Source organism: Protopterus annectens, chromosome 13.part0 (assembly GCF_019279795.1).
Source record: "Protopterus annectens isolate FY-2018-M chromosome 13.part0, PAN1.0, whole genome shotgun sequence".
In the NCBI taxonomy this organism is placed as follows: Eukaryota; Metazoa; Chordata; order Ceratodontiformes; family Protopteridae; genus Protopterus; species Protopterus annectens.
The window spans coordinates 53,728,529-53,752,549 of NC_056747.1; the positions used below are offsets into that span (position 1 = coordinate 53,728,529).

At 40.4% G+C, this 24,021-nt stretch overlaps 1 protein-coding gene across 1 annotated transcript; it reads right to left on the reverse strand.

Moving 5' to 3' along the window:
- Positions 1–5,480: 5,480 nt before the first annotated feature.
- On the reverse strand, positions 5,481–17,332 carry LOC122787828 (dentin sialophosphoprotein-like). The gene is made up of 4 exons (XM_044054740.1): positions 17,187–17,332; positions 11,008–11,121; positions 6,397–8,369; positions 5,481–6,334 (listed from the first exon to the last, which is right to left on the reverse strand). The coding sequence occupies exons 1-4, from the start codon at positions 17,330–17,332 to the stop codon at positions 5,481–5,483; spliced, it is 3,087 nt and encodes a 1,028-aa protein (XP_043910675.1).
- Between the last annotated feature and the right edge of the window lie 6,689 nt (positions 17,333–24,021).

Here is a 24,021-nt window from a genome sequence, read left to right on the forward strand (position 1 = left end):
TTTAGAATTACCTGATTTGAAGGGATATTTTAGGGTTACGCATTTAAGGTTCATATACATAACACAAGCAGAAGGTAAAAATTCAAAGTGAAAAGCATTGATGATGAAGCAGGGGGAGGGACTGTTAATGAAATAAAGATAAGGAGAGAATGAGGTTTTGGATGCTGGTCCATAAGAAGAAGAATAACCACCATACAGAATATTATATTTATAAACTTGCAGAAAATATTCTAAAAACTAAACCGACATGGGAATGGAGAAAGGTGATTTTCCCATTAAAGGTGACTGTAAGCAGGGACACAGAAAACAGACAAGAGAGGGCTGGAATTTACTGAAGAAAACTGGAAAAGGATCCAAGATAGTTGGAGCAAGTAAGTAGAGAGGGAAAGGTAACAGGTTGAGATGAAGCCAAGAAGAAGTTTGGACTGCAGGTTAGAGACTGTCTTCCCCATTAGGGATTGATATTAGGATATAGGCAAAGAGAAATGGCTAGGGATGTCTTAATTGAAAGACAATTTATAGTAGAGATTTTAGGTGACTATAGAACAGGCACTGCTGTTAAAAAGGGGATAATTAGTACAGCATATAAAATATTGAATCATAACTATAAGAAGCAGTCAGAGGAGGTTAGAAAAGATTGGGAAGAGAGACTGGAAAATCATTTTACAATGGAATAATGGGAAGACATATGTATGGATCCCAAGTATGCAACAAAGTGCAACAGGTTTATGATTTTTGTTTGGAAGTGTTTGCACAGGTATTTTTACACCCAAAGCAGACTTCAGACAATTTTTCTCGAAGTAGACAGCAAGTGTTGGAGGTCTGATGGGAAGAAAGAGATAACTTGGAACATATTTATTTGGGAGTTAAATCAGTTGGCAGCTTTAAAAAATTCCCTGCAGAGAACTCTGTTAGAAACATTGGGGGAGCAAATGGCTGTGACTAAGGAAATATTTCTTTTGAGCTAGGACACAGGATCTGAATTGCCTAAACATAAAGAGCAATAGCTAGAAAATGGAAAACAAAATCTAAATCAACTGTATTTCAATTATTGAATATTGTAAAAGAGATAAAAGAACTGGAAGATGGATCTTTAGAAAAGGGAAGGAACAAATTACATAGAGATAAATAGGATTTTTGGGAAGAATACATGCAGAATAATGTTCAACTGGAGGAGTGAAGTTAGTGATTTATGTACTGTTGGAGTGAAAAACTGTTGCTGTAAAGAAAGAAAATGTAATGCATAATGTGTGTAAATGGAAAAAATGTTTGTAAAGTTTGCTTTCTATTAATGTATGTATGCCTGTATCTTAAACAATAATTTAGTAAAAATATCTAACTCATTGCAGCTGAGTGATGCCTTCAGGTGTTTCTGCAGTTGCATCCTACTGACACCTCTAGGCTTCAAATAATGCTTCCTCATATTTGCATTAATAATTCCATAACCATGCTATATGCAAACCATTAATAGATTTTATCTTAAAGCTTACACAATGGCAGACACAGCTGTAATGATATTTGACCTCTGTCTAGTGCAGGTAAGGAGATATTAATTGTTCATATAATATTTATTTATATTGTCATAAATTTCATATTTTTCTAAATATCTCAACAACCAAGTAGCACAGGCAGAAAAGGTAGGTTTTGCATGAAAGTTCTCAGCAGATTGAATAAAACACTGCTGACAGTATTTCTGGAACTTGAGTGGTTGCTGAGATATTGTAAGTTGTTTACAAAATATTGCAAAGTTAATAGTTACTGTATTTACTGTGACTTATAAAATCCATTTTAAAACGTAGAACATAAAGAATACTGCCACTATAAAAATAGTTTGTGCTGAAATGTTTGCCATTTTTTTTAGTAATCCTTATGGTTCTAGAGATATGAACATTTGTTTGAAATGTGAGGACATAATGTGATTCTTTCAGAAAGCTTACACTCCACCCATTGGAAGTTACAGTACCAAACTTCCAGAGCTCCAGAGGAAGGAAGGAATGAGAACTGGAAATATAGAGAATATATTTATCAAATGAAGAGTCTACAGTGATTTAGAAATTACGAAGTAGAAGACAGAAACCTTATTTGTAGAACATATAGAAATGAGGCAGTTTTATGGAAGCTAAACAGAATGGTGGGTAGCATACAAGGCTAAATCAAAGAAAGTGTATATGGACTTGCAAATGGAATGGAATATGTGCAAGGGACAAATATATGAAGAAATGTACAAGTCATATGAACATGCATTATGTAACAATATGTCTACATGATGTAAGAGGCAATGTGACATTTATAAAGTTAGCAAAATGGCCATAGAAGATTCAGTAAAAGACAAAAATATTTAACTGAAAGAAAAAAGAGGAAATATCTTTTTTTAGGATTTATCATAAGGGATACTGAGATTGCAGTATAGAAAGTGCAAACTGAAAAAAGAGAGCATAACTTAGGAGGGCGATTTGAAAGATGTGGAAGAATATTTAATAAATATGTATAAAGAAATAAAGATTAAAAGTGAAGTGCAATGGAAGCCTAGATAAAGTATCTGAAGAAGTAAACAATAGAGTGAATAAAATAATTGCTGTAATAGAATTAGATAAAACCATCAGGAAGGGGAAGGGGGATTTATCACCAGGAATAAATGGAACGCAATACATTTTTGTTTGTTTTTACAAGGAGATGAGAGAAAAATAAAATGTGTGTTTTTGAGGATATTAAATGAATGGTTAAGAGAGAGGTATACAAGAAAATCTTTCTGCAGTAATTCTTAAGTTGATATTGAAACATATCTTCGAAACTTGAGACCAATTACATAGATTATATGGATTATAAACTTATTTGTTTTATTTATTTATTTATTTATTCCAGTTTGATGACCAGGGAGGTCCACTGGGCCTGGGGAGCCCGTTTTCAGTGGAAGCCCGGGGAGAAAAGCCCCACAATACAAAGTTTAAGTACTTGATTAAATTACAAGAAAATTTCAAGATTAATTACAAAGAAAATTACATGATTAATTACAAAGAAAATTCATGATTAGTTGCAAAGAAAGTTAGAATTACAAACAACAGGTAGTATTCTAAAGAAAAGAGAAATAAAATATTTACAATTTAGTTCACAGTGCTTAGGGAGGTTACTTTAGTGGAGGCTTGGGGAGAAAAGCTAGACATTAAAGTATAATTACAGAATACTTTCAGTGGAGGCTCGGGGAGAAAGCTCCACAATACAACATTTTATTACATGATTTATAACAAAGGAAGTCAGGGATTTCAAGCAACAAGTAGCATTCAAAGGAGTGAGAAAAGAAATAAGCAGTTTAGCTTCAGGAGAGTGAAAACAGGCATATAGAATCGTGGCTAAATTTTGCTGTTGTTTACACATATAATCATTAATTTGAAGTAAGGTTTAGGGAGGTAAGAAGGTTAGCCTGGGATGAAGGGAGGGGAGAGCTTGAGAGGAATGGGTGGAAGAGTACAGTTGCATTTCCTGTTTAGATAGAGGTAAAAATGAAGTTGAGTTTTGAAGTTATTAAGGTTGTCACAGGTTCTCAGTGTGGACGGCAGAGCATTCCATTTTTTAGCTAGGGAATAAGATAGCAGAAGTTGCCCAGCAGGGCGCTTGGGTTTATGGATGATGATCAAGTTTTACTTAGTAGGTTGGAACAGTAATTTGTGTGCAGTGGTGATTTGGTGAAGGTTAAGTAGATTAGGGAGTTCAAGCCAGTTTAGAGAGTGAAGGGAGGTGCAGTGGTGAGAGGAGCATTTTGCATTTGAGGCGAATTTGGCTATTTTATTGTAACATACTTCCAGTTTGGAGGTGAGTGTGGAAGATAAATTAGTGAGCAGAAGAGCACCATACAGTAGAGAGGGGAGTAGGTAGGTAGTGGCAAGAGTTAGTCTGCTGGAAGGAGAGAGGAAGAGATTGTTTCTGTAAAGTAGGCCTAGTTTTATGTGGGTTTTCTTGATATTTAGCTGGATGTGATTATTACATTTTAGGTGTTCATCAATGGTTAAGCCAAGACGTTTGGCTGAGGGTACAACCTCAATAATGGAGTTGTTAAGACTGGTGATATGGAGTAAGTTGTTGTCAGTAGGGAAAGATTTTGAGGGAGAGAATAGAAGGATCTTTGTTTTGTTGGCATTTAGTGAGAGGTGATTTTGGAGCATCCAATTTTCGGTGGTGGAGAAAGCAGTTTGAGTTAGAAATTGGAGATCTTTTAGGTTAGAGGCATGACAGATCAGAGTGGAATCATCATATACTCATATACTTTCATCATCACTCACTTATAATGAGTATTCTCCAAAGCTGATTTAAGGAAGGAAATAAGGATGCAATAGAGTGGGGGAGTGTATGATATTAAGGATATAAATATTGCAGAGGTGCTGAATTTAATAAAATTATTTGTAACTTGTAGAAGGAGTGAGATCATTAAAGTAAAGATTATGGCATGGAATGTGAAAAAAGGCTTATGAAGATGTTATGCATAGTCACATTTTTTTTTAAGTTATATGACTGAAAAATATATATTGTTTTAAAAAAATGTATGAAACATCCTGGGTTCAACTAGTGTGAATGGATGGAGAGGAAGAATGAGTAAAAAAGAGAAAGGGGTAAGACGGGATGCCCTATGTAGAGTGGTATCATTTCTGTCAATTGTGAATGGTGCAATTATTTTAAGTTATATATTTTTATAATAGCAATAACAAAATATAGAGATTAGGTAAAATGAGTCATGTTGATATATACATGAATCACTTGTATGTAACTTAAAGTCTTGTTTTGACTGTGGAGCTTTTCTCCCCGGGTCTCTGCTGAAAATGGATATGTATCCAGTTGGACTAACCCGGTAAACAAATGTAAAATAAATAAAAATAAAAAAATATTGGTTATCATTCAAGGATGAGCAGAAATGGAAGTAAGTACTAAGAAAAGCAAATGTTTCGAAGATACTATATGGGGTTTATTTTAATATGAAAAATAGACATTGTAGGGAAGAAATGTGGAAATGAATTAAATAAAAAACAATGGGAAACTGTATTAAAAGAACTGAGTGAAGTTGCTTTATGGCATTTCGGGGAAAAGCATTAAAAGAGGAATAAATAAAAGGAGAATAACGGAGATAAATTCTGTCATTTTTTAAAGTTCGCTTCATGTGTATTGGGTGGTGGAAAGAATATTTGCAATAAAAGTATCATTGTGTGGAAGAATTTTGAAATTAAAATAAAGTTTGCAGCAAAACTGTAAAAAGAGAAGGGGGTAATGTAGTAGAGAAGTGGAAGAATATACAGATACATTCAGAATGTCTCAATTGGAGGAGGTGGAAAAAAGAAAGTAAAGTGGTTTGCAGCAAAACTGTAAAAAGAGAAGGGGTAATATAGTAGAGAAGTGAAAGAATATACAGATACATTCAGAATGTGTAAATTGGAGGAGGTGGAAAAAAGAAAGTAAAGAGTGGCATGAAAATGCAGCCCTATCACTCTGTCACTTTCTCAGGAACAATGTGATTCTAGAGATAATATACCGCCTGTAGCAGTTGGGTCAGAATTGTGAGTGCTAGAGGCACCACCTGTAGCAGCTGTGTCTGAATCGTGAGTGCTAGAGGCACCACCTGTAGCAGCTGTGTCTGAATTGTGAGTGCTAGAGGCACCACCTGTAGCAGCTGTGTCTGAATCGTGAGTGCTAGAGGCACCACCTGTAGCAGCAGTGTCTGAATCGTGAGCACTAGAGGCACCAGCTGTAGCAGCTATGTCTGAATTGTGAGTGGTAGAGGCACCACCTGTAGCAGCTGTGTCTGAATCATGAGTGCTAGAGGCACCACCTGTAGCAGCTGTGTCTGAATCGTGAGCGCTAGAGGCACCACCTGTAGCAGCTGTGTCTGAATCGTGAGTGCTAGAGGCACCACCTGTAGCAGCTGTGTCTGAATTGTGAGTGGTAGAGGCACCACCTGTAGCAGCTGTGTCTGAATCGTGAGCACTAGAGGCACCACCTGTAGCAGCTGTGTCTGAATCGTGAGTGCTAGAGGCACCACCTGTAGCAGCTGTGTCTAAATCGTGAGCGCTAGAGGCACCACCTGTAGCAGCTGTGTCTGAATCGTGAGTGCTAGAGGCACCACCTGTAGCAGCTGTGTCTGAATCGTGAGTGGTAGAGGCACCACCTGTAGCAGCTGTGTCTGAATCGTGAGCACTAGAGGCACCACCTGTAGCAGCTGTGTCTGAATCGTGAGTGCTAGAGGCACCACCTGTAGCAGCTGTGTCTGAATCGTGAGTGCTAGAGGCACCACCTGTAGCAGCTGTGTCTGAATCGTGAGTGCTAGAGGCACCACCTGTAGCAGCTGTGTCTGAATCTGAGTGGTAGAGGCACCACCTGTAGCAGCTGTGTCTGAATCGTGAGTGCTAGAGGCACCACCTGTAGCAGCTGTGTCTGAATCGTAAGTGCTAGAGGCACCACCTGTAGCAGCTGTGTCTGAATCGTGAGTGCTAGAGGCACCACCTGTAGCAGCTGTGTCTGAATCGTGAGTGCTAGAGGCACCACCTGTAGCAGCTGTGTCTGAATCGTGAGCGCTAGGGGCACCACCTGTAGAAGCTGTGTCTGAATCGTGAGTGCTAGAGGCACCACCTGTAGCAGCTGTGTCTGAATCATGAGTGCTAGAGGCACCACCTGTAGCAGCTGTGTCTGAGTCGTGAGTGCTAGAGGCAGCACCTGTAGCAGCTGTGTCTGAGTCGTGAGTGCTAGAGGCACCACCTTTAGCAGCTGTGTCTGAATCGTGAGTGCTAGAGGCACCACCTGTAGCAGCTGTGTCTGAATCGTGAGCGCTAGAGGCACCACCTGTAGCAGCTGTGTCTGAATCGTGAGTGCTAGAGGCACCACCTGTAGCAGCAGTGTCTGAATCGTGAGCGCTAGAGGCACCACCTGTAGCAGCTGTGTCTGAATTGTGAGTGGTAGAGGCACCACCTGTAGCAGCAGTGTCTGAATCGTGAGCGCTAGAGGCACCACCTGTAGCAGCTGTGTCTGAGTCGTGAGTGCTAGCGGCACCACCTGTAGCAGCTGTGTCTGAGTCGTGAGTGCTAGAGGCACCACCTGTAGCAGCTGTGTCTGAATCGTGAGTGCTAGAGGCACCACCTGTAGCAGCTGTGTCTGAATCGTGAGTGCCAGAGGCACCACCTGTAGCAGCTGTGTCTGAATCGTGAGTGCTAGAGGCACCAGCTGTAGCAGCTGTGTCTGAATCGTGAGTGCTAGAGGCACCAGCTGTAGCAGCTGTGTCTGAATCGTGAGTGCTAGAGGCACCAGCTGTAGCAGCTGTGTCTGAATCGTGAGTGCTAGAGGCACCAGCTGTAGGAGCTGTGTCTGAATCGTGAGTGCTAGAGGCACCAGCTGTAGCAGCTGTGTCTGAGTCGTGAGTGCTAGAGGCACCAGCTGTAGCAGCTGTGTCTGAGTCGTGAGTGCTAGAGGCGCCACCTGTAGCAGCTGTGTCTGAGTCGTGAGTGCTAGAGGCACCAGCTGTAGCAGCTGTGTCTGAGTCGTGAGTGCTAGAGGCGCCACCTGTAGCAGCTGTGTCTGTGTCGTGAGTGCTAGAGGCACCAGCTGTAGCAGCTGTGTCTGAGTCGTGAGTGCTAGAGGCACCACCTGTAGCAGCTGTGTCTGAGTCGTGAGTGCTAGAGGCACCAGCTGTAGCAGCTGTGTCTGAGTCGTGAGTGCTAGAGGCACCACCTGTAGCAGCTGTGTCTGAGTCGTGAGTGCTAGAGGCACCAGCTGTAGCAGCTGTGTCTGAGTCGTGAGTGCTAGAGGCACCACCTGTAGCAGCTGTGTCTGAGTCGTGAGTGCTAGAGGCACCACCTGTAGCAGCTGTGTCTGAGTCGTGAGTGCTAGAGGCACCACCTGTAACAGCTGTGTCTGAGTCTTGAGTGCTAGAGGCACCACCTGTAGCAGCTGTGTCTGAATCATGAGTGCTAGAGGCACCAACTGTAGCAGCTGTGTCTGAGTCGTGAGTGCTAGAGGCACCACCTGTAGCAGCTGTGTCTGAATAGTGAGTGCTAGAGGCACCACCTGTAGCAGCTGTGTCTGAATCGCGAGTGCTAGAGGCACCACCTGTAGCAGCTGTGTCTGAATCGCGAGTGCTAGAGGCACCACCTGTAGCAGCTGTGTCTGAATCGCGAGTGGTAGAGGCACCACCTGTAGCAGCTGTGTCTGAATTGCGAGGGGTAGAGGCACCACCTGTAGCAGCTGTGTCTGAATCGCGAGGGGTAGAGGCACCACCTGTAGCAGCTGTGTCTGAATCGTGAGTGCTAGGGGCACCAGCTGTAGCAGCTGTGTCTGAATCGTGATTGCTAGAGGCACCACCTGTAGCAGCTGTGTCTGAATCGTGGATTCTAGAGGCATCTCTTAAAGGTAAAAAGAGTGATTGGTAATTCTAAGTGCCTGTTACCAGAAAGATAAAATGAAGTCCTACACAGATGCCAAGAGAAAGGCTTGTATATATAGCTGAGCAGGGGGCCTATTATTGAAGGAAGTGGGTCGGAAAAAAAATGCTTAACTCTTTACTGTAAGCACACCTAAAAGACTACAGAGCCCAAGAGTCCCATAGTCAACCGATGACAGACATATTTACATAAGGAATTATAGGAATTATTGCCTTTTAAAACCCTTACAAAGTGACAGAAACAACTTAGGTTTGAAACAGACCACTGAGTATGATCTTGTGTTTGAATCACATCCTGTTTCTATCCTTTCTGATACTGACAAGCATACATGATGAGTTCTTGAAGGCAGCAACATAGACACCAATGTATCTTGATGAATATTGTGCTAGGAGATCATATAATTTATTTTATGTATAGGTTTACCGTAGACTGTGAAACACTGAAATTCGGTCATAATGTTTAGTACTTTTGTATATAATTACATTAATAATTTACAGTCTAGTAATTTTATTTCTTTGCAGCTTCAGCAATGTTCACATTTCAAGATGTTCTACTGTTTAATTATTGTATATTTATTTATTTTATTTTACATTTGTTAACCGGGCTAGTCTGGCTGGATACATGTCCATTTTCAGCAGAGGCCCGAGGAGAAAAGCTCCACTATCGGTCTAAGACATTACAGAGTTTGTAGTCACTTAAATAAACTAACTATACACATAAAAGTAATATAATAAGGCAATAATAATGCATATACATTTTTCTAATACAAAACTGATTAGATGACAAACTAAATTCAGACAGGTGCTTAGCAGAGAAGCTACAGTATCATATAAAAAAATAATCAGATGTTAAAAATGTTAACTAGTAGGTAATCTTGACAATAAGTAGGTAAAGGCTGAATGCTTGAAAATGGTTTATGTAATGAGTCTAATAAGCAGGTTAGTATCGTAAACAGATAAAATAAAGTTGAAGTTTAGGAAGGCAAAAATGAAGTAGGTAGACTGTAGATAGTGATACAGATTCTGTTAGGTGGTGATATAGTGGACTGAGTAAGGTTATATTGGAGATAGTAGAAAGAGTAAAAAAAAGGGGGGAAAGAAAAGAAAAAGGCAAGATAGTGTAAAATGCTGGAGGTAGTAGGATTATAGGGGCACAGAAAGGAGAAGCAAGAGGCAGGATATCAGTATGGTCTTAGGGGGAGTCTAATAGTTGTTGGAACTGAAGAGTGATGGTACAACAAAGGGTCAGTGGAGACAGTTTAAGTAAGAACAGAAGAGCAAAAGTACAAAGGAGTGGACTAGGGAGAGTGAAAAGAAATTTACAGTATATGTTTACAGGATGATCAATGTACAAGGTTTAAAATATTTTTATTATCACCATTGCTGTGTCCCACTGAGAGAACGACTGTAAATGACTAAAGCATGTAAAGTAACTGAGTTAGACTGTAAAAAATAAAACTCATTAAATGTTATGCCTAAACCAATTTAAGACTGATGGGACAACTTCCTTATCCTTTCATGAAGGGGATGAATGTAGTGTTACCTTGTCAAAATGCTACAGTAACTGTAATATTTTTGTTATATTTTGTGTTCCACTGATGCATTTAGTGAATAAAGGATACCAGAAAGGAGAAATAACCAGACAATCTTCTAACATGACTGTTCACAACCACCAGCAGATGAGTGCTCTTAGGAGGATAGATTTAATGGCTAATTTGCTACTCCCACTGAAATTTTAGCAGCATTCATTTACATTGACTTGTGTTATAGCTTCTTGCTAGACAAGTGAGTTGGGATAGCTACAGCGTTCACATTCTGACCAGCAACTCTAAGCTATAAACCTAGTCACAAAGTCAGGCAGATGATATCACAGCATGCCATCAATGAAACAGCTTATTGGTGACTAGTCAGAAGTCCCATGCACAGAAGCTGGGTTTGAACTATGAGTCTGAGGCAATATGTGCTGAGAGTTGCACACTGAATTAGAAGCTGCTGTAGTGACTTACTTCGTTTATAGCAAACGACACATTTGAAGAAAGTGTCTTTGATCCTAAAGTGCAATGTCACACTTTATTAGTGCATTATTGCATCTGGTGACTAAGTACTGGGCTACACTTTGCCATGATTGGTCATTTCTTATTTATTTGGCCCATTTTTAACAAAACAACCAAAACATTGTAAGCTTTTTAGTAAAACCATAGCTCAATTAAATTGAATGTTTTCCTCAGTGATATCATCTTAGAGATAGGTCAATATACTTTAATGCACACCACTCTGCAGATTTGCCGTATGCATCTAAGAAAGTCTTTGGAGGCACCTCACATTTTCCTTGTGCTGATGTCATAGAGGTTAAAGGCCAACACTGATTCTCATTGCCTTTTGCATGATGAAAACAAGTTTTATAAATTATATTTTTTCCTGAAGAGGAGACTGAAAATATTGTCTCATGGGAAAAATCTTGTTCAGTACTTCATGCACCTCATATGGATTATCAGGACAAGAAATTGCCCTTTAATGCTCTAATAACTTGATATAATTGCCTTTCAAGTACATAAGCCAACTCTTGTAGCATGACAGTTCAACTGTCCTGTGCCACATACCCTCTTGAGAAATCCCAAAGTTCCTCCTCTGTATCTTTCCTTATTACTTCACTTTGCATCTGACTAGCCACATTCGTACCCCCGCCATACTCGAACCCTGCCTTTTTCATTATCCTGTAAATACCAAGATTAAGAAGTTTATCAGTACAGAGCCTTATTTCCAGCTTCCTCATACTATACCCCCTCTGCTTTTTCAGTCATGAAATATCAGACTGAGGTACAGTGTGCTTTTAATGTATCTGAGAAACTTATTTTACACAGCCTTCTATGTGATTCCTTTAAATGGCCATTTTTGCATGATCTTATCTACAATTTTCTAAGCCCTTTGAACTTTTATAGGTTGCTTCCTTCTCGTCTTCATAAATGCCTTCCTCCTGTCTCTTATGATTCCTTATTTAAATCTTGGTGCTCTGCCCTGTAATACTTTTTCTTGTTGCACTTACCCAGTTCTTCTATCGCACAGAGTTGCACACTACCATATCTGAATGAATGAGTGGGTCTATATTATAACATCGAAGTCTAAAAACTTCGAATGTTATAATATCGAACCCATTCAATCAAAACACCAGAAAACCAAACAGTCAGAATAGCGAATTTTTTCCCAGGGAAAATATTTGCTGTTCTGACAAACATACACACAACTCAAGCACACCAAAATAAATAATCCACACATGTACACTTCACAAAACCCTACACTAAACCAGACATACACCACTTGCTACCCACTTACCTTAACCCAACCCTAACCCTAAGGTCCCTAACTACCGCACACTCACCTTACCCACTCCATAACCCACCTGCCCCACCCTAACCCTCACGGCCACACAATCGCACATTTACCTGACTGCACCCTAACCCTAACTCAACTAACCCACGCCCAATCGCACACTCACCTTCATTCGCACACTTACCTTAACCCAGTCCATAACCTTCGCTCCACAGTTGAAGAAATAGTGAAGCTGCAGAAACAGCCCACTGAATACTTTCCCTAGGAAAGTATTCGGTGTTCTGCAGCTTCGCTATTTCAAGCATTCACTCTACTGGGTTCGATATTATAACATTCGAAGTTTTTGAACTTCGATGTTATAATATAGACCCGAATGAGTGTGCATGTCTGTGTGTGTGTGTGTGTGTGTGTGTGTGTGTGTGTGTGCGCGTGTGTGTGTGTGTGTGTGTGGGGGGTCTGCGTGGGTATGCTGGCAGTTTTATCCAGAATTAATGTCTCTATTGATTGACAGGAAGGGCTTCAGCTCTCATGTAACCTGAAATGGATAAAGCAGTTATTGTAGAATGAATGAATTAATGAATGAATGAATGAATGAGTGAATGAATGAATGAATATGCCATTCACTTCTGAAAACACTTTCAAAAAGACTGAGTACAAGATTCTGTAGTCACAGACCTCTGCTGTCCTTTTCAAAGCTGATTCATTGTCCATGAATTACACTGTGCATGATTACTGTGTCTCCAGATTTCCTCACTTCTGCCATGACTCCACCCCTTCTCTGCTGATTAGAACTAGGATGGAGATGCTCACTTTCCTTTCTAAGAACTTTATTTCCTGTTAGAATCCATCTCCTGCCATGTCACCACCTTCCGTAGTCTGAGGGTGGGCTTACTAATTTACTGCAAGAAGACTAAGCTATCCCAGCATTCTTATTCTCTTATTCTTTGCTTATCCTTGCTGTCCTACTTCTCAAACCGTGAACGGCCATCCTTCCTGTGGTGGTAGTTGTATTAAAGCTGGGGTGTCCTGCCTTCCCTGACAGACAGATTATACTCTTTAACCCACAAACATGCACATAAAACTGTACCACAGTCACTGCATTTTTGTACTTGCAGACTCTCATTTTATCATATGGCACAAATTTAAATGGAACAAGAAAATGTACTCTATCATCTTAGCATTCTGAAACCTGGGTTCCTAATTATAAGGCTCATAGGCTCATAGGGTCATAGGAGGTTACTAGGCTATCGACCTGGTCATTTCAAGCCTAGCCGTTTCATCTCAATGTAATACCATAGATACTCTAGTTAATACCCAGGATTGTATTTATCAATGACTACCCATGTCCAGGAAGGTTATGGGCACTATCCCCAGTAAGAATTTATGGTGCCCCATCCAATCATCCAGGTTCCTTTTGAACAGTGTCATAGAGGTGCTCTGCTTCAAATGAATTGGCAGCCTATTCCAAAGACGTGGCAGTCACTGGGAGACAAATCTGCCCCTCCTCCATGTCCTATTCAAATTGCAGGCCATATTTAGGTCCCTGGAATGGGTAGCTCTAGTCCCGTTTGATTTATTTATTTTTATTTATTTATTTGTAGTTTGTTAACTGGGAAAGTCTATTGGGCCACATTGAGCACTTTTTCAATGGAGGCCCGGGGGAGAAAAGCTCCAAGTACATTCAAAATTATTTTGCCAGTTAATACAAGAAAGTATATACAAGAAATCGAGCGGTTAGTACAAAAAAAAATAATATTGGCAGTTAATACAATTATAGGAGAGGAAGCTCCACGTACAATACAAAATGTGTTGGCAGTTAATACAGTTATAGGAGAAAGCTGCAAGATACATTCACATTTATTGGCAGTTAATACAATTTTTGAAGCAACATGTAGTGAAAAAAAATAAATTACATAAAGCTAGTGCTTGAGAGATATGGAGATTAATTGCGAGAAAGGAATAGGAGAAATTTAGGAGGGATGTGAGATGGAACATTCCCAGGTGGAGGATAGGTAAGAGTGTAGCAGGGACTTAAACGCATATTGATTTTGGGTAGTTGAATATGGGGAGGAAGGGAGTTCCATTTTTGTGCAAGAGAGAAGGCTAATAGAGATTGGCCTGGATTGCGAAGAGGTTTGTGCAGTTCAGGTAGGTCCTGATTGGTGGATCTAAGAGAACGGCCATGATGGTGCATTGTGAGAGTGGATAATGAAAGGGAGTGGGAAGGATTGAAAATGAGTTTATGGGCAGTGGAGAATTGAATGAGATAGATAATTAGGGAGTTCTGACCAATTCACTGAATGTAAGGAGACGCAGTGGTGAGAAGAAGATTTGGAATTTGTAGCAAACTTGGAAATGTTATAGTAGCAGGATGCCAGCTTAGCTTTGAGGGTACTTTGAAGGTTGATGAGAATTGAAGCTCCACAAAGGAGAGAATGGAGGAGGTAAGTGGTGGAGAGGGTTAGCCTGGTTGAGGTGGTTAGGTAGCGGTTATGGCAGTAAAGCATACCTAGCTTTTGTTGGGTTTTCTTGATGTTGGCTTGAATGTGTATATCAAATTTTATCTGTTCATCAATAAAGACTTCGAGAAGCTTGGTTTGAGGGACAAGTTCAATGGGGATTTACCGATGTTCAGCAGATTCATTAGGTTTGGGTCGGAGATTGCTCTGTAAACCAGGCATAACTCTCCCCTAAGAAGTCTATATGATACAGAATAAAGCAACAGAGACTTTAGTTGGTCTGTGTAAGGCACATGCTGGAGTCCCTTGATCTTCTTTGTTAGAAACCTCTGAGGTCGCTCCACTTGCTGCAGGTACTTCATATGGTACATGCCAAAAGGGTTCTTACACTCAATTATGGATTTAATTAGTGACGAGTATAGAGGGGCTAAAACGTCCTTTACTATAGAGGTGATGTCTTTGCTAATCAAATGTGCTGTGTAGAAGGTCGTCCTTACTACAGTAGACACATGGTGGCCATTGTTAAGGTTGCAGTCTACTTGTGATCCCAGTTCCCTTACCACTTTGTTGGTACATAGGGTATTGTTGTTAATTTGATAGTGTGAAGGGACATTGTTTTTACCAAAGGGAATGATGATGCATTTCTTTGCATTCAGTTTGAGACCAGAACTAAGACACCAGTCAGTGGTCTGCATAAGACCTTCCTAAGTATACTGACATCATTTGGGGATTCAATAATTGCACCCAGTTTGCAGCCGTCCACAAATTTCATCAGGCCCAGCCTCTTTGTTTTGGCCTGAACTTCTGTGAAGTATATACCAAATAGTAGGGGGCCCAGCACTGACCCTTGTGGCAACCTTCTGATGACAGGTCTGCTGGTTTATGTGGAGTCACCCACTCTGATAGTGTGTGACTGGTTTGTAAGCCAGTTGGCAACCCATCTTACAACAAAGGGGTTTAAATTCAGTTTGTTAAGTTTATCGGTAATGTCTGAGTGTGGGATTGTGTCAAATGCCTTTGCCAAGTCGAGGTATGCTATGTGCACAGATATGCCCTCATCAATGACCCTGGTCACATTTTCGAAGACATCCACCAGGTTTAATGGGCAGGATTCACCCTTGACCAAGCCATATTGGGTCAGACCCAGGGTTTGGAGGTCTCCTATGTCTTTATTTATGAGATCCATGATGATACGTTCCATGGCCTTACAGATGAGGCTGGTCAGACTTATGGGTCTATAATTCCACAGGTCTGTTGCTAAGCCACCTTTGTGGAGGGGATAACTGTTGCTGTTCTCCATCCTGCAGGAACAAAGCCTGTGGATAGGCTATGATTGAATAGGGTACTTAGTGGTGATACTAGTTGATGTTTTATTTTGTTTAGAAGACAGTCAGGGATGCCGTCTGGTCCCATAGAGGCTGCATTTTCTTTCCTTAGACAAGGATTTAATGACCTACTCTTCAGATATGTGGGGTGGGGGAGGAGTTGAGGGCAAGATTTTTGGAAGGGATAGGGGAGTGAAACTTTAATTGAATCTGTCTGCTTGTAGGTTTGCTATCTCTGTGGGATCAGTGTGTGTGTGAAACTGTTAGTAACTGATTCAGCACATGCTTGGGTTCCACCTTTTAGGCTATGTAGCTGTAAAAGGCCCTATGGTTATCCTTGGATGTGATTACTAGATTTTTCTCAAAATTACCCTTAGAAGATTTGACATGTTGTCTTGTTTGCCTGTTGAGGCTCAGAAGGCTGCTTTTCCTTTTATTTATTTCCTTAGGGTGCATTTCAAGTTACCAGCGATTACTATAAGAATCATACCATCACAGTTCACCATCAGGCAAATGTTAGTATCACATTGTTTTAATTTCTTGAACTATTATAATTAAATGTTTTTATTTAGTAAAGTACATTTCTATAGTTTTTCCAAGGATTCATGGCTGCTGAACTTCTGCTATTCTATTTTAGATATTTACACAAAAGGTTGTCTGGTATTTGTCAGATTAACTACATTAACTACAAGAATGTCTTCTGACTTATTATGGCAACAACTCAAATATGTCTTTTTTCCAGGTTCATTTTTCCACTCTGCCTACTAACTGCAAACATCCTTCCTCCATACTCAAGCCTATTCATTCCTGAGGGGTGAGGATCCATTTTTCCCTCAGATGCCCTAGGGCAAGTGTCATCAGGAGTGACATCATCCAGGTAGATTTTGGGGAGTTTGGTGCTCTTGGCATTCTGGACATGACAACCTTTTTGTTTGAATGGTCTTAAGCCATTCCTTTCGGAGGTGATGTGGGCAAATGTTACCAGACATCACATGTGCCACTCTATTTGCTTGCATCATGATCTCACATGTGCGACTGTAAAGAGCTACTGTCAGTAGCTTGGATGGTAATGCCCACACCATGCCTAAACCAGCCATCTGCTCTGTCATTCCTTCCCCGCCCTCCAGCATGGGTTGTGTCTGAGACTGGTAGCTAAGTTATTCAGGATTCTCTATCAGGATGGCCACACCCACATAATGCCTGCACCAACCACCACCTGTATGATTACATCCCTGCCCTACAGCATAGGTTGTGCCTGATAGGGATAGCTAAAATCAACACCCTCTTGATGGCCACATCCATATCACGCCTGTACCCACTGCCACATATATGATTCTATCTCTGCCCTCTAGTATGAATTATGTCTGAGAATAGTAGCTAGAATCAGGCATGATCCACCCTCAGGATGGCCATATCATCCTACCCTGTGACTCCATTAAACACCCAAGCCACTAATTCAGTCCAAGTCATCTGGGTAGTATTCAGGACTTTATACATCTTCACCACTGGAATAGCTTAAATTTTTCAGTTTTTTCAGCTTCTTTTATACAACTTATAGCTGAAAAGGTGGGAGTGTAAGTTTTCTGCATGACCATATTGTTTTCTCCTGGCTGTAAGTTGTCTGCATGACCGTATTGTTTTCTCCTGGCTGTAAGTTGTCTGCATTACCATATTGTTTTCTCCTGGCTGTAAGTTGTCTGCATGACCATATTGTTTTCTCCTGGCTGTAAGCTGTCTGCATGACTGTATTGTTTTCTCCTGGCTGTAAGTTGTCTGCATGACCGTATTGTTTTCTCCTGGCTGGTTGTCTGCATGAACGTATTGTTTTCTCCTGGCTAGTTGTCTGCATGACCATATTGTTTTCTCCTAGCTGGTTGTCTGCATGACCGTATTGTTTTCTCCCGGCTGTAAGTTGTCTGCATGACCATTTTGTTTTCTCTGGACTGGTTGTCTGCATGACTGTATTGTTTTCTCCTGACTGGTTGTCTGCATGACCAAATTGTTTTCTCCTGGCTGTAAATTGTCTGCATGACCATATTGTTTTCTCCTGGCTGGTTGTCTGCATGACCGAATTGTTTTCTCCTGGCTGTAAACTGTCTGCGTGACCATATTGTTTTCTCCTGGCTGTAAGTTGTCTGCATACCCATGTTGTTCTCCTGGCTGTAAGTTGTCTGCATGACCATATTGTTTTCTCCTGGCTGCAACTTAGTGTAAGTTGTCTGCATGACCATATTGTTTTCTCCTGGCTGTAAATTGTCTGCATGACCGTATTGTTTTCTCCTGGTTGTAAGTTGTCTGCATGACCGTATTGTTTTCTCTTGTCTGTAAATTGTTTGCATGACCATATTGTTTTCTCCTGGCTGTAGGTTTTCTGCATGACTGTATTATTTTCTCCTGGCTGTAAGTTGTGAGCATGACCATATTGTTTTCTCCTGGTCGTACGTTGTCTTCATGACCGTATTGTTTTTCTCCTGGCGATGAGTTGTCTGCATGACCATATTGTTTTCTCCTGGCTGTAAGTTGTCTGCATGACCATATTGTTTTCTCCTGGCTGTAAGTTGTCTGCATGACCATATTGTTTTCTCCTGGCTGTAAGCTGTCTGCATGACTGTATTGTTTTCTCCTGGCTGTAAGTTGTCTGCATGACCGTATTGTTTTCTCCTGGCTAGTTGTCTGCATGACCATATTGTTTTCTCCTGGCTGGTTGTCTGCATGACCGTATTGTTTTCTCCTGGCTGTAAGTTGTCTGCATGACCATTTTGTTTTCTCTGGACTGGTTGTCTGCATGACTGTATTGTTTTCTCCTGGCTGTAAGTTGTCTGCATGACCATATTGTTTTCTCCTGACTGGTTGTCTGCATGACCAAATTGTTTTCTCCTGGCTGTAAATTGTCTGCATGACCATATTGTTTTCTCCTGGCTGGTTGTCTGCATGACCGTATTGTTTTCTCCTGGCTGTAAGTTGTCTGCATGACCATTTTGTTTTCTCCTGACTGGTTGTCTGCATGACCGAATTGTTTTCTCCTGGCTGTAAATTGTCTGCATGACCATATTGTTTTCTCCTGGCTGTAAGTTGTCTGCATACCCATGTTGTTCTCCTGGCTGTAAGTTGTCTGCATGACCGTATTGTTTTCTCCTGGCTGCAACTTAGTGTAAGTTGTCTGCATGGCCATATTGTTTTCTCCTGGTTGTAAGTTGTTTGCATGACCATATTGTTTTCTCCTGGCTGTAGGTTTTCTGCATGACTGTATTATTTTCTCCTGGCTGTAAGTTGTCTGCATGACCGTATTGTTTTCTCCTGGTTGTAAGTTGTTTGTATGACCGTATTGTTTTCTCCTGTCTGTAAATTGTTTGCATGACCATATTGTTTTCTCCTGGCTGTAGGTTTTCTGCATGACTGTATTATTTTCTCCTGGCTGTAAGTTGTCTGCATGACCATATTGTTTTCTCCTGGCTGTAAGTTGTCTGCATACCCATGTTGTTCTCCTGGCTGTAAGTTGTCTGCATGACCGTATTGTTTTCTCCTGGCTGCAACTTAGTGTAAGTTGTCTGCATGGCCATATTGTTTTCTCCTGGTTGTAAGTTGTTTGCATGACCATATTGTTTTCTCCTGGCTGTAGGTTTTCTGCATGACTGTATTATTTTCTCCTGGCTGTAAGTTGTCTGCATGACCGTATTGTTTTCTCCTGGTTTTAAGTTGTTTGTATGACCGTATTGTTTTCTCCTGTCTGTAAATTGTTTGCATGACCATATTGTTTTCTCCTGGCTGTAGGTTTTCTGCATGACTGTATTATTTTCTCCTGGCTGTAAGTTGTCTGCATGACCGTATTGTTTTCTCCTGGTTGTAAGTTGTCTACATGACCGTATTGTTTTCTCTTGTCTGTAAATTGTTTGCATGACCATATTGTTTTCTCCTGGCTGTAGGTTTTCTGCATGACTGTATTATTTTCTCCTGGCTGTAAGTTGTGTGCATGACCATATTGTTTTCTCCTGGTCGTACGTTGTCTTCATGACCGTATTGTTTTTCTCCTGGCGATAAGTTGTCTGCATGACCATATTGTTTTCTCCTGGCTGTAAGTTGTCTGCATGACCATATTGTTTTCTCCTGGCTGTAAGTTGTCTGCATGACTGTATTGTATTCTCCTGGCTGTAAGCTGTCCGCATGACTGTATTGTTTTCTCCTGGCTGGTTGTCTGCATGACCGTATTGTTTTCTCCTGGCTGGTTGTCTGTATGACCGTATTGTTTTCTCCTGGCTGGTTGTCTGCATGACCATATTGTTTTCTTCTGGCTGTAAGCTGTCTGCATGACCGTATTGTTTTCTCCTGGCTGGTTGTCTGCATGACTGTATTATTTTCTCCTGGCTGTAAGTTGTCTGCATGACCATATTGTTTTCTCCTGGCTCTAACTTAATGTAAGTTGTCTGCATGACCATATTGTTTTCTCCTGGCTGTAAGTTGTCTGCATGACCGTATTGTTTTCTCCTGGTTGTAAGCTGTCTGCATGACCGTATTGTTTTCTCCTTTCTGTAAATTGTCTACATGACCATATTGTTTTCTCCTGGCTGTAAGTTTTCTGCATGACTGTATTGTTTTCTCCTGGCTGTAAGTTGTCTGCATGATCGTATTGTTTTCTCCTGGTCGTAAGTTGTCTTCATGACCATATTGTTTTCTACTGGCTGTAAGTTGTTTGCATGACCATATGTTTTCTCCTGGCTGTAAGTTGTCTGCATGACCGTATTGTTTTCTCCTGGCTGTAACCTACAGTTGGTGAGCAAACAGCAACATGCTGGTAGAAAGAGAAATAATATTGAACTTGCTGGAAGCATCTGCCTGGAAGCTAGTGCTATTAATTCATATTACCTGCTTCATGAACTTTTTTACAGTCTCTGACAATATGGCCTTTTTCATTCTTTATAGGTAAAGAATATTGAATTCTGAACTCTAAGTAATGTAATCCAATGCAGGCCCCCAGAGCTCTGGACCTATGGCACAGTTCCTGTTTTTTTTTTTTAAACCAGGGAAACCCACCAGGCACAGGTCTCTTTTCATGAGCAACCTGGGAGCACTGTCTGGTTTATTGTCTTGGTCAAAAACTCACATTGTAGACAAATGGAAGATGAGGGACTCAAAACATCAACTAAAGGGTAAAGCTGATTAGCGGCGCATGGCCTTAATGGTCTGTGCTTTCCCACCTGGCACTGGTCATTTCCAATAATTTCTTACTTTATGAACATTACTTTCTTGTATATTTTCCTAATCAGTTCCTTCAAGCAGTTATTTTTGCCAGAAATTTGTCTTTTTCAAGGGAGGTGAGCTAGCCAACATCTTAGGTCTTTTTTATGAGCTAAACACACTGCCACTCCTGAGCTATTACCTGCTGTAACGTACATTTTTGGAATTACACTTATTTGGAGGAAATGACAAAGCATGACAATTAGTGCTGATTTCATTATTTTTAAATACTCTTTTTTTGTCCCCTTTGCAATTTCATTTGACCGACTCTGTCCCCAGTTCCCCACATCAGTGCCAGCTTGTTTCCTAGCACCCCTGTTTGGACTTATGCTGGGGATTCAGTCACCTCTGCTTTTGTCTTTGGGGGGGGTCTTTTTATGCCATAACCACTCCCTGCCCCATGTCCCAGAGTTGTCAATTACATTTGAGCACAACTCCCCTCTTTGAATCCTTCCTCCACTAAGGAAACATTGATGACTGCCCTCCCACTTTGGACAGGTATGTCCCTCCCTCCTGTTACTTTTTTAGTCCTTTGAGCTGCTAAATCGAACCCAGTTCGATCGGAACATCATCAAGGCTTTATCCCTTCTATGTCACTGGAGCAGTTGAAGTGCTGATCTCATCTTAATCAGACTTTCTATACAATTAGTTGCAGTTGTGTAGTATAATTCTTTAGTGTGACTTTAATGACAGAATCAATTACAAATGTTTTATTAAAAGTTTAAAAAAAGCAGAAATTACAGAAGCATTATGAGGTACATCTTTTTTAATAGCCTTACTATAAGCTCCTTCTCTGCTCTTAAGCATAATCCATTGTCAACCGGGCCTTTATGTCATCACTTTCCTCAAGAACCTTATTTTATGGGGCCAGAATTTTATTTTATTTTTTATTTTACATTTGTTGACCGGGCTAGTCTAACTGGATATATGTCCATTTCCAGTAGAGACCCGGGGAGATAAGCTTCGAGGAAACAAACAAAATCACATATACAAAAATGTATGTATACAATGAACATTGCAGGTGCAGTACAGAGAATAATCAAAGAGGTCATTCGTTCATAACATAGTGCAAAATATGCAGATACAATTAATACAATGCAAAATGTAGTTGCAATACATCATAAAGAAAAAGATGGCAGCTGAATTATACAATATATTAGTATACAAGTAGTCATAAAGAAAACGTAGGATCTGAAATTATACAATATATTAGTAAAAGTAGTCTCCTTAACGAGATTCTGAAGATGTAAGTAATAGTATAGAAGGACAAGGTAAGTTGTTATTAAGAAAAGGAACTTGATTACTGAGAAGAGGAGGGTTGGTTGAACTAAGTAAGAAGAGCTAGTTGATCAGTCAGGTTTAGTACGGGGGCACAACCAGTGTTTTCTGAGAAAAAGTTTCAATTTGGTTTTAAAGAGTGATATAGAGGGAAGAGAGGAAAGTTTGTTAGGAAGAAGGTTCCAGGATTTTCCAACAGTATTAGAGAAAAGAGAGCCCCCAGCCCTGTTGTTTGATTTACAAATATTTACAAGAAGTTTATGTGATGATCGTAAAGTCTTTAGATTGTTGTAGGGGGTAATGAGGGCAGATAGTATAGGGGTATTGGTAGGTTGGTAAAGGGTTTTATGGGCAATGGTCAGTTGGTGGAATTTACGCTGATTTTGTAATTCAAGCCATCCTATCTGCTATAGATTAAAACAGTGGTGGGTTCTGAAAGGGTTACCTGTAGCAAATCTGGCTATGTTATTGTAGGAGTTTTCCATTTTATTAAGGCTGTTTTTAGAGAGATTAGTATATATGGGTGAGGCATAGAGAAGAGTAGAAATTAGATGGGTGTGAGCAATAGTTATTCTAGCTGCAGGAGAGAGGAAGGTTAATATGGGTGTCGAAGTTAAGGTTATCTATGGTGATACCTAGTAGTTTGGTAGTTGGATCTGGGTATATGAGAGTACCATTATTGGATGTTACTGTAAAGTCTATTGGAGGGAACTTACAAGTAGGAGTAAAAAGGAGGAGTTTAGTTTTTTGGGGGTTCAGAAGGAGACAGCGCTGGTAAACCATTGTTCAACTGTGTTAAACACATTTTGGATAAGGGAGTGAAGTTCAGATATAGATGTGGCTGAGCATATAAGTGTGGAATCATCTGCATATTGTATGCATGTAGCTTGGGGGATTGCTAGGTGAAGGTTGTTGATAAATATAGAAAACAGGAGAGGTCCTAATATGGACCCTTGAGGGACACCAATGTTAACGGGCAAATGGGTAGATAAAATGTTATGCCAGAGTACAGCCTGTTGTCTGCTATCTAAGTAGGACTGGAACCATTTTATAGCTACTGCATCTAGTGACATGGATTTGAGGATATTTATAAGTATCTGGTGATTTACCATATCGAATGCCTTAGACAGATCTATAAACAGTGCAGAGGAAAGCATATTGAGGTTACGGTTTTTGTTAATACAGTCAGTAATGGAAAGGAGGGCAGTAGTAGTGCTGTGGGAAGGTCTAAAACCATGTTTAGAGTTTGAAAGTAAGTTATTTTGGATTAGGTGGTCTAGCAATTGTCTGTGGATGCATTTTTCCATGATCTTTGCTAAGGGAGAAAGTAGGGCTATGGGACGGTAATTGGTGAGTTCAGTAGAGTTCCCACCCTTGTGAAGGGGGATAATATGGGATACTTTCTGATTTTAGGGATGTGTCCTTCACTGATGGTTCTATTGCTGAGAATGGAAATGGGATAGGCAATGGATTTGGCTGCCTTTTGTAGATATTCAGCGTGTAGTTGGTCTGCTGAAGGTGTGTTCAGTTTTAGTTTTTGGATAAGGGTAAGAATATATGTTGTTGGGACTGGTTGGAAGAGAAATGGAGGGGATGGTTAGAGTTAGAGTTGGATATAGTTAAGTTCTGCGTAAATAACTGGCTGGCAAGAGTTTGAATGGCCTCAGTGAAAAAGGTATTAAAGGCATTAGCAGTCTGCTTGGGATTCTCCTGGTCTGTGCCTTGTGGATTTGGTGTGATAGATTGACCTGGTTGTAATAATTGATTAATACTCGCCCAGAACATTTGTGGTTTATTATGGTTAGTCTGCTGGAATTGTAGGTAGTAGTTTCTTTTGTTAGACAGTATAGCTTTTTTAGTTTCATTTCTCAGCTGTCTGAAGTTTTGTTGGTCTACTGGGTTTTTAGTTAAATGAGATTTATTCCAGTATTTATTTCTGAGATAGATTTTTTGCCTGGTTTCTTTTGTAAGCCATGGGGCAGATTTAGTTCTC

Coding starts and splice junctions, on each gene's coding strand:
- LOC122787828 (XM_044054740.1), bottom strand. CDS start 17,332: ATGCAGACAACCAGCCAGGAGAAAACAATACGGTCATGCAGACAACTT. Junction 11,122..17,186: donor AGCCAGGAGAAAACAATATG/GTAATGCAGACA, acceptor TGGTATTTACAG/GATAATGAAAAAGGCAGGGT. Junction 6,335..6,396: donor TTCAGACACAGCTGCTACAG/GTGGTGCCTCTA, acceptor TCTACCACTCAG/ATTCAGACACAGCTGCTACA.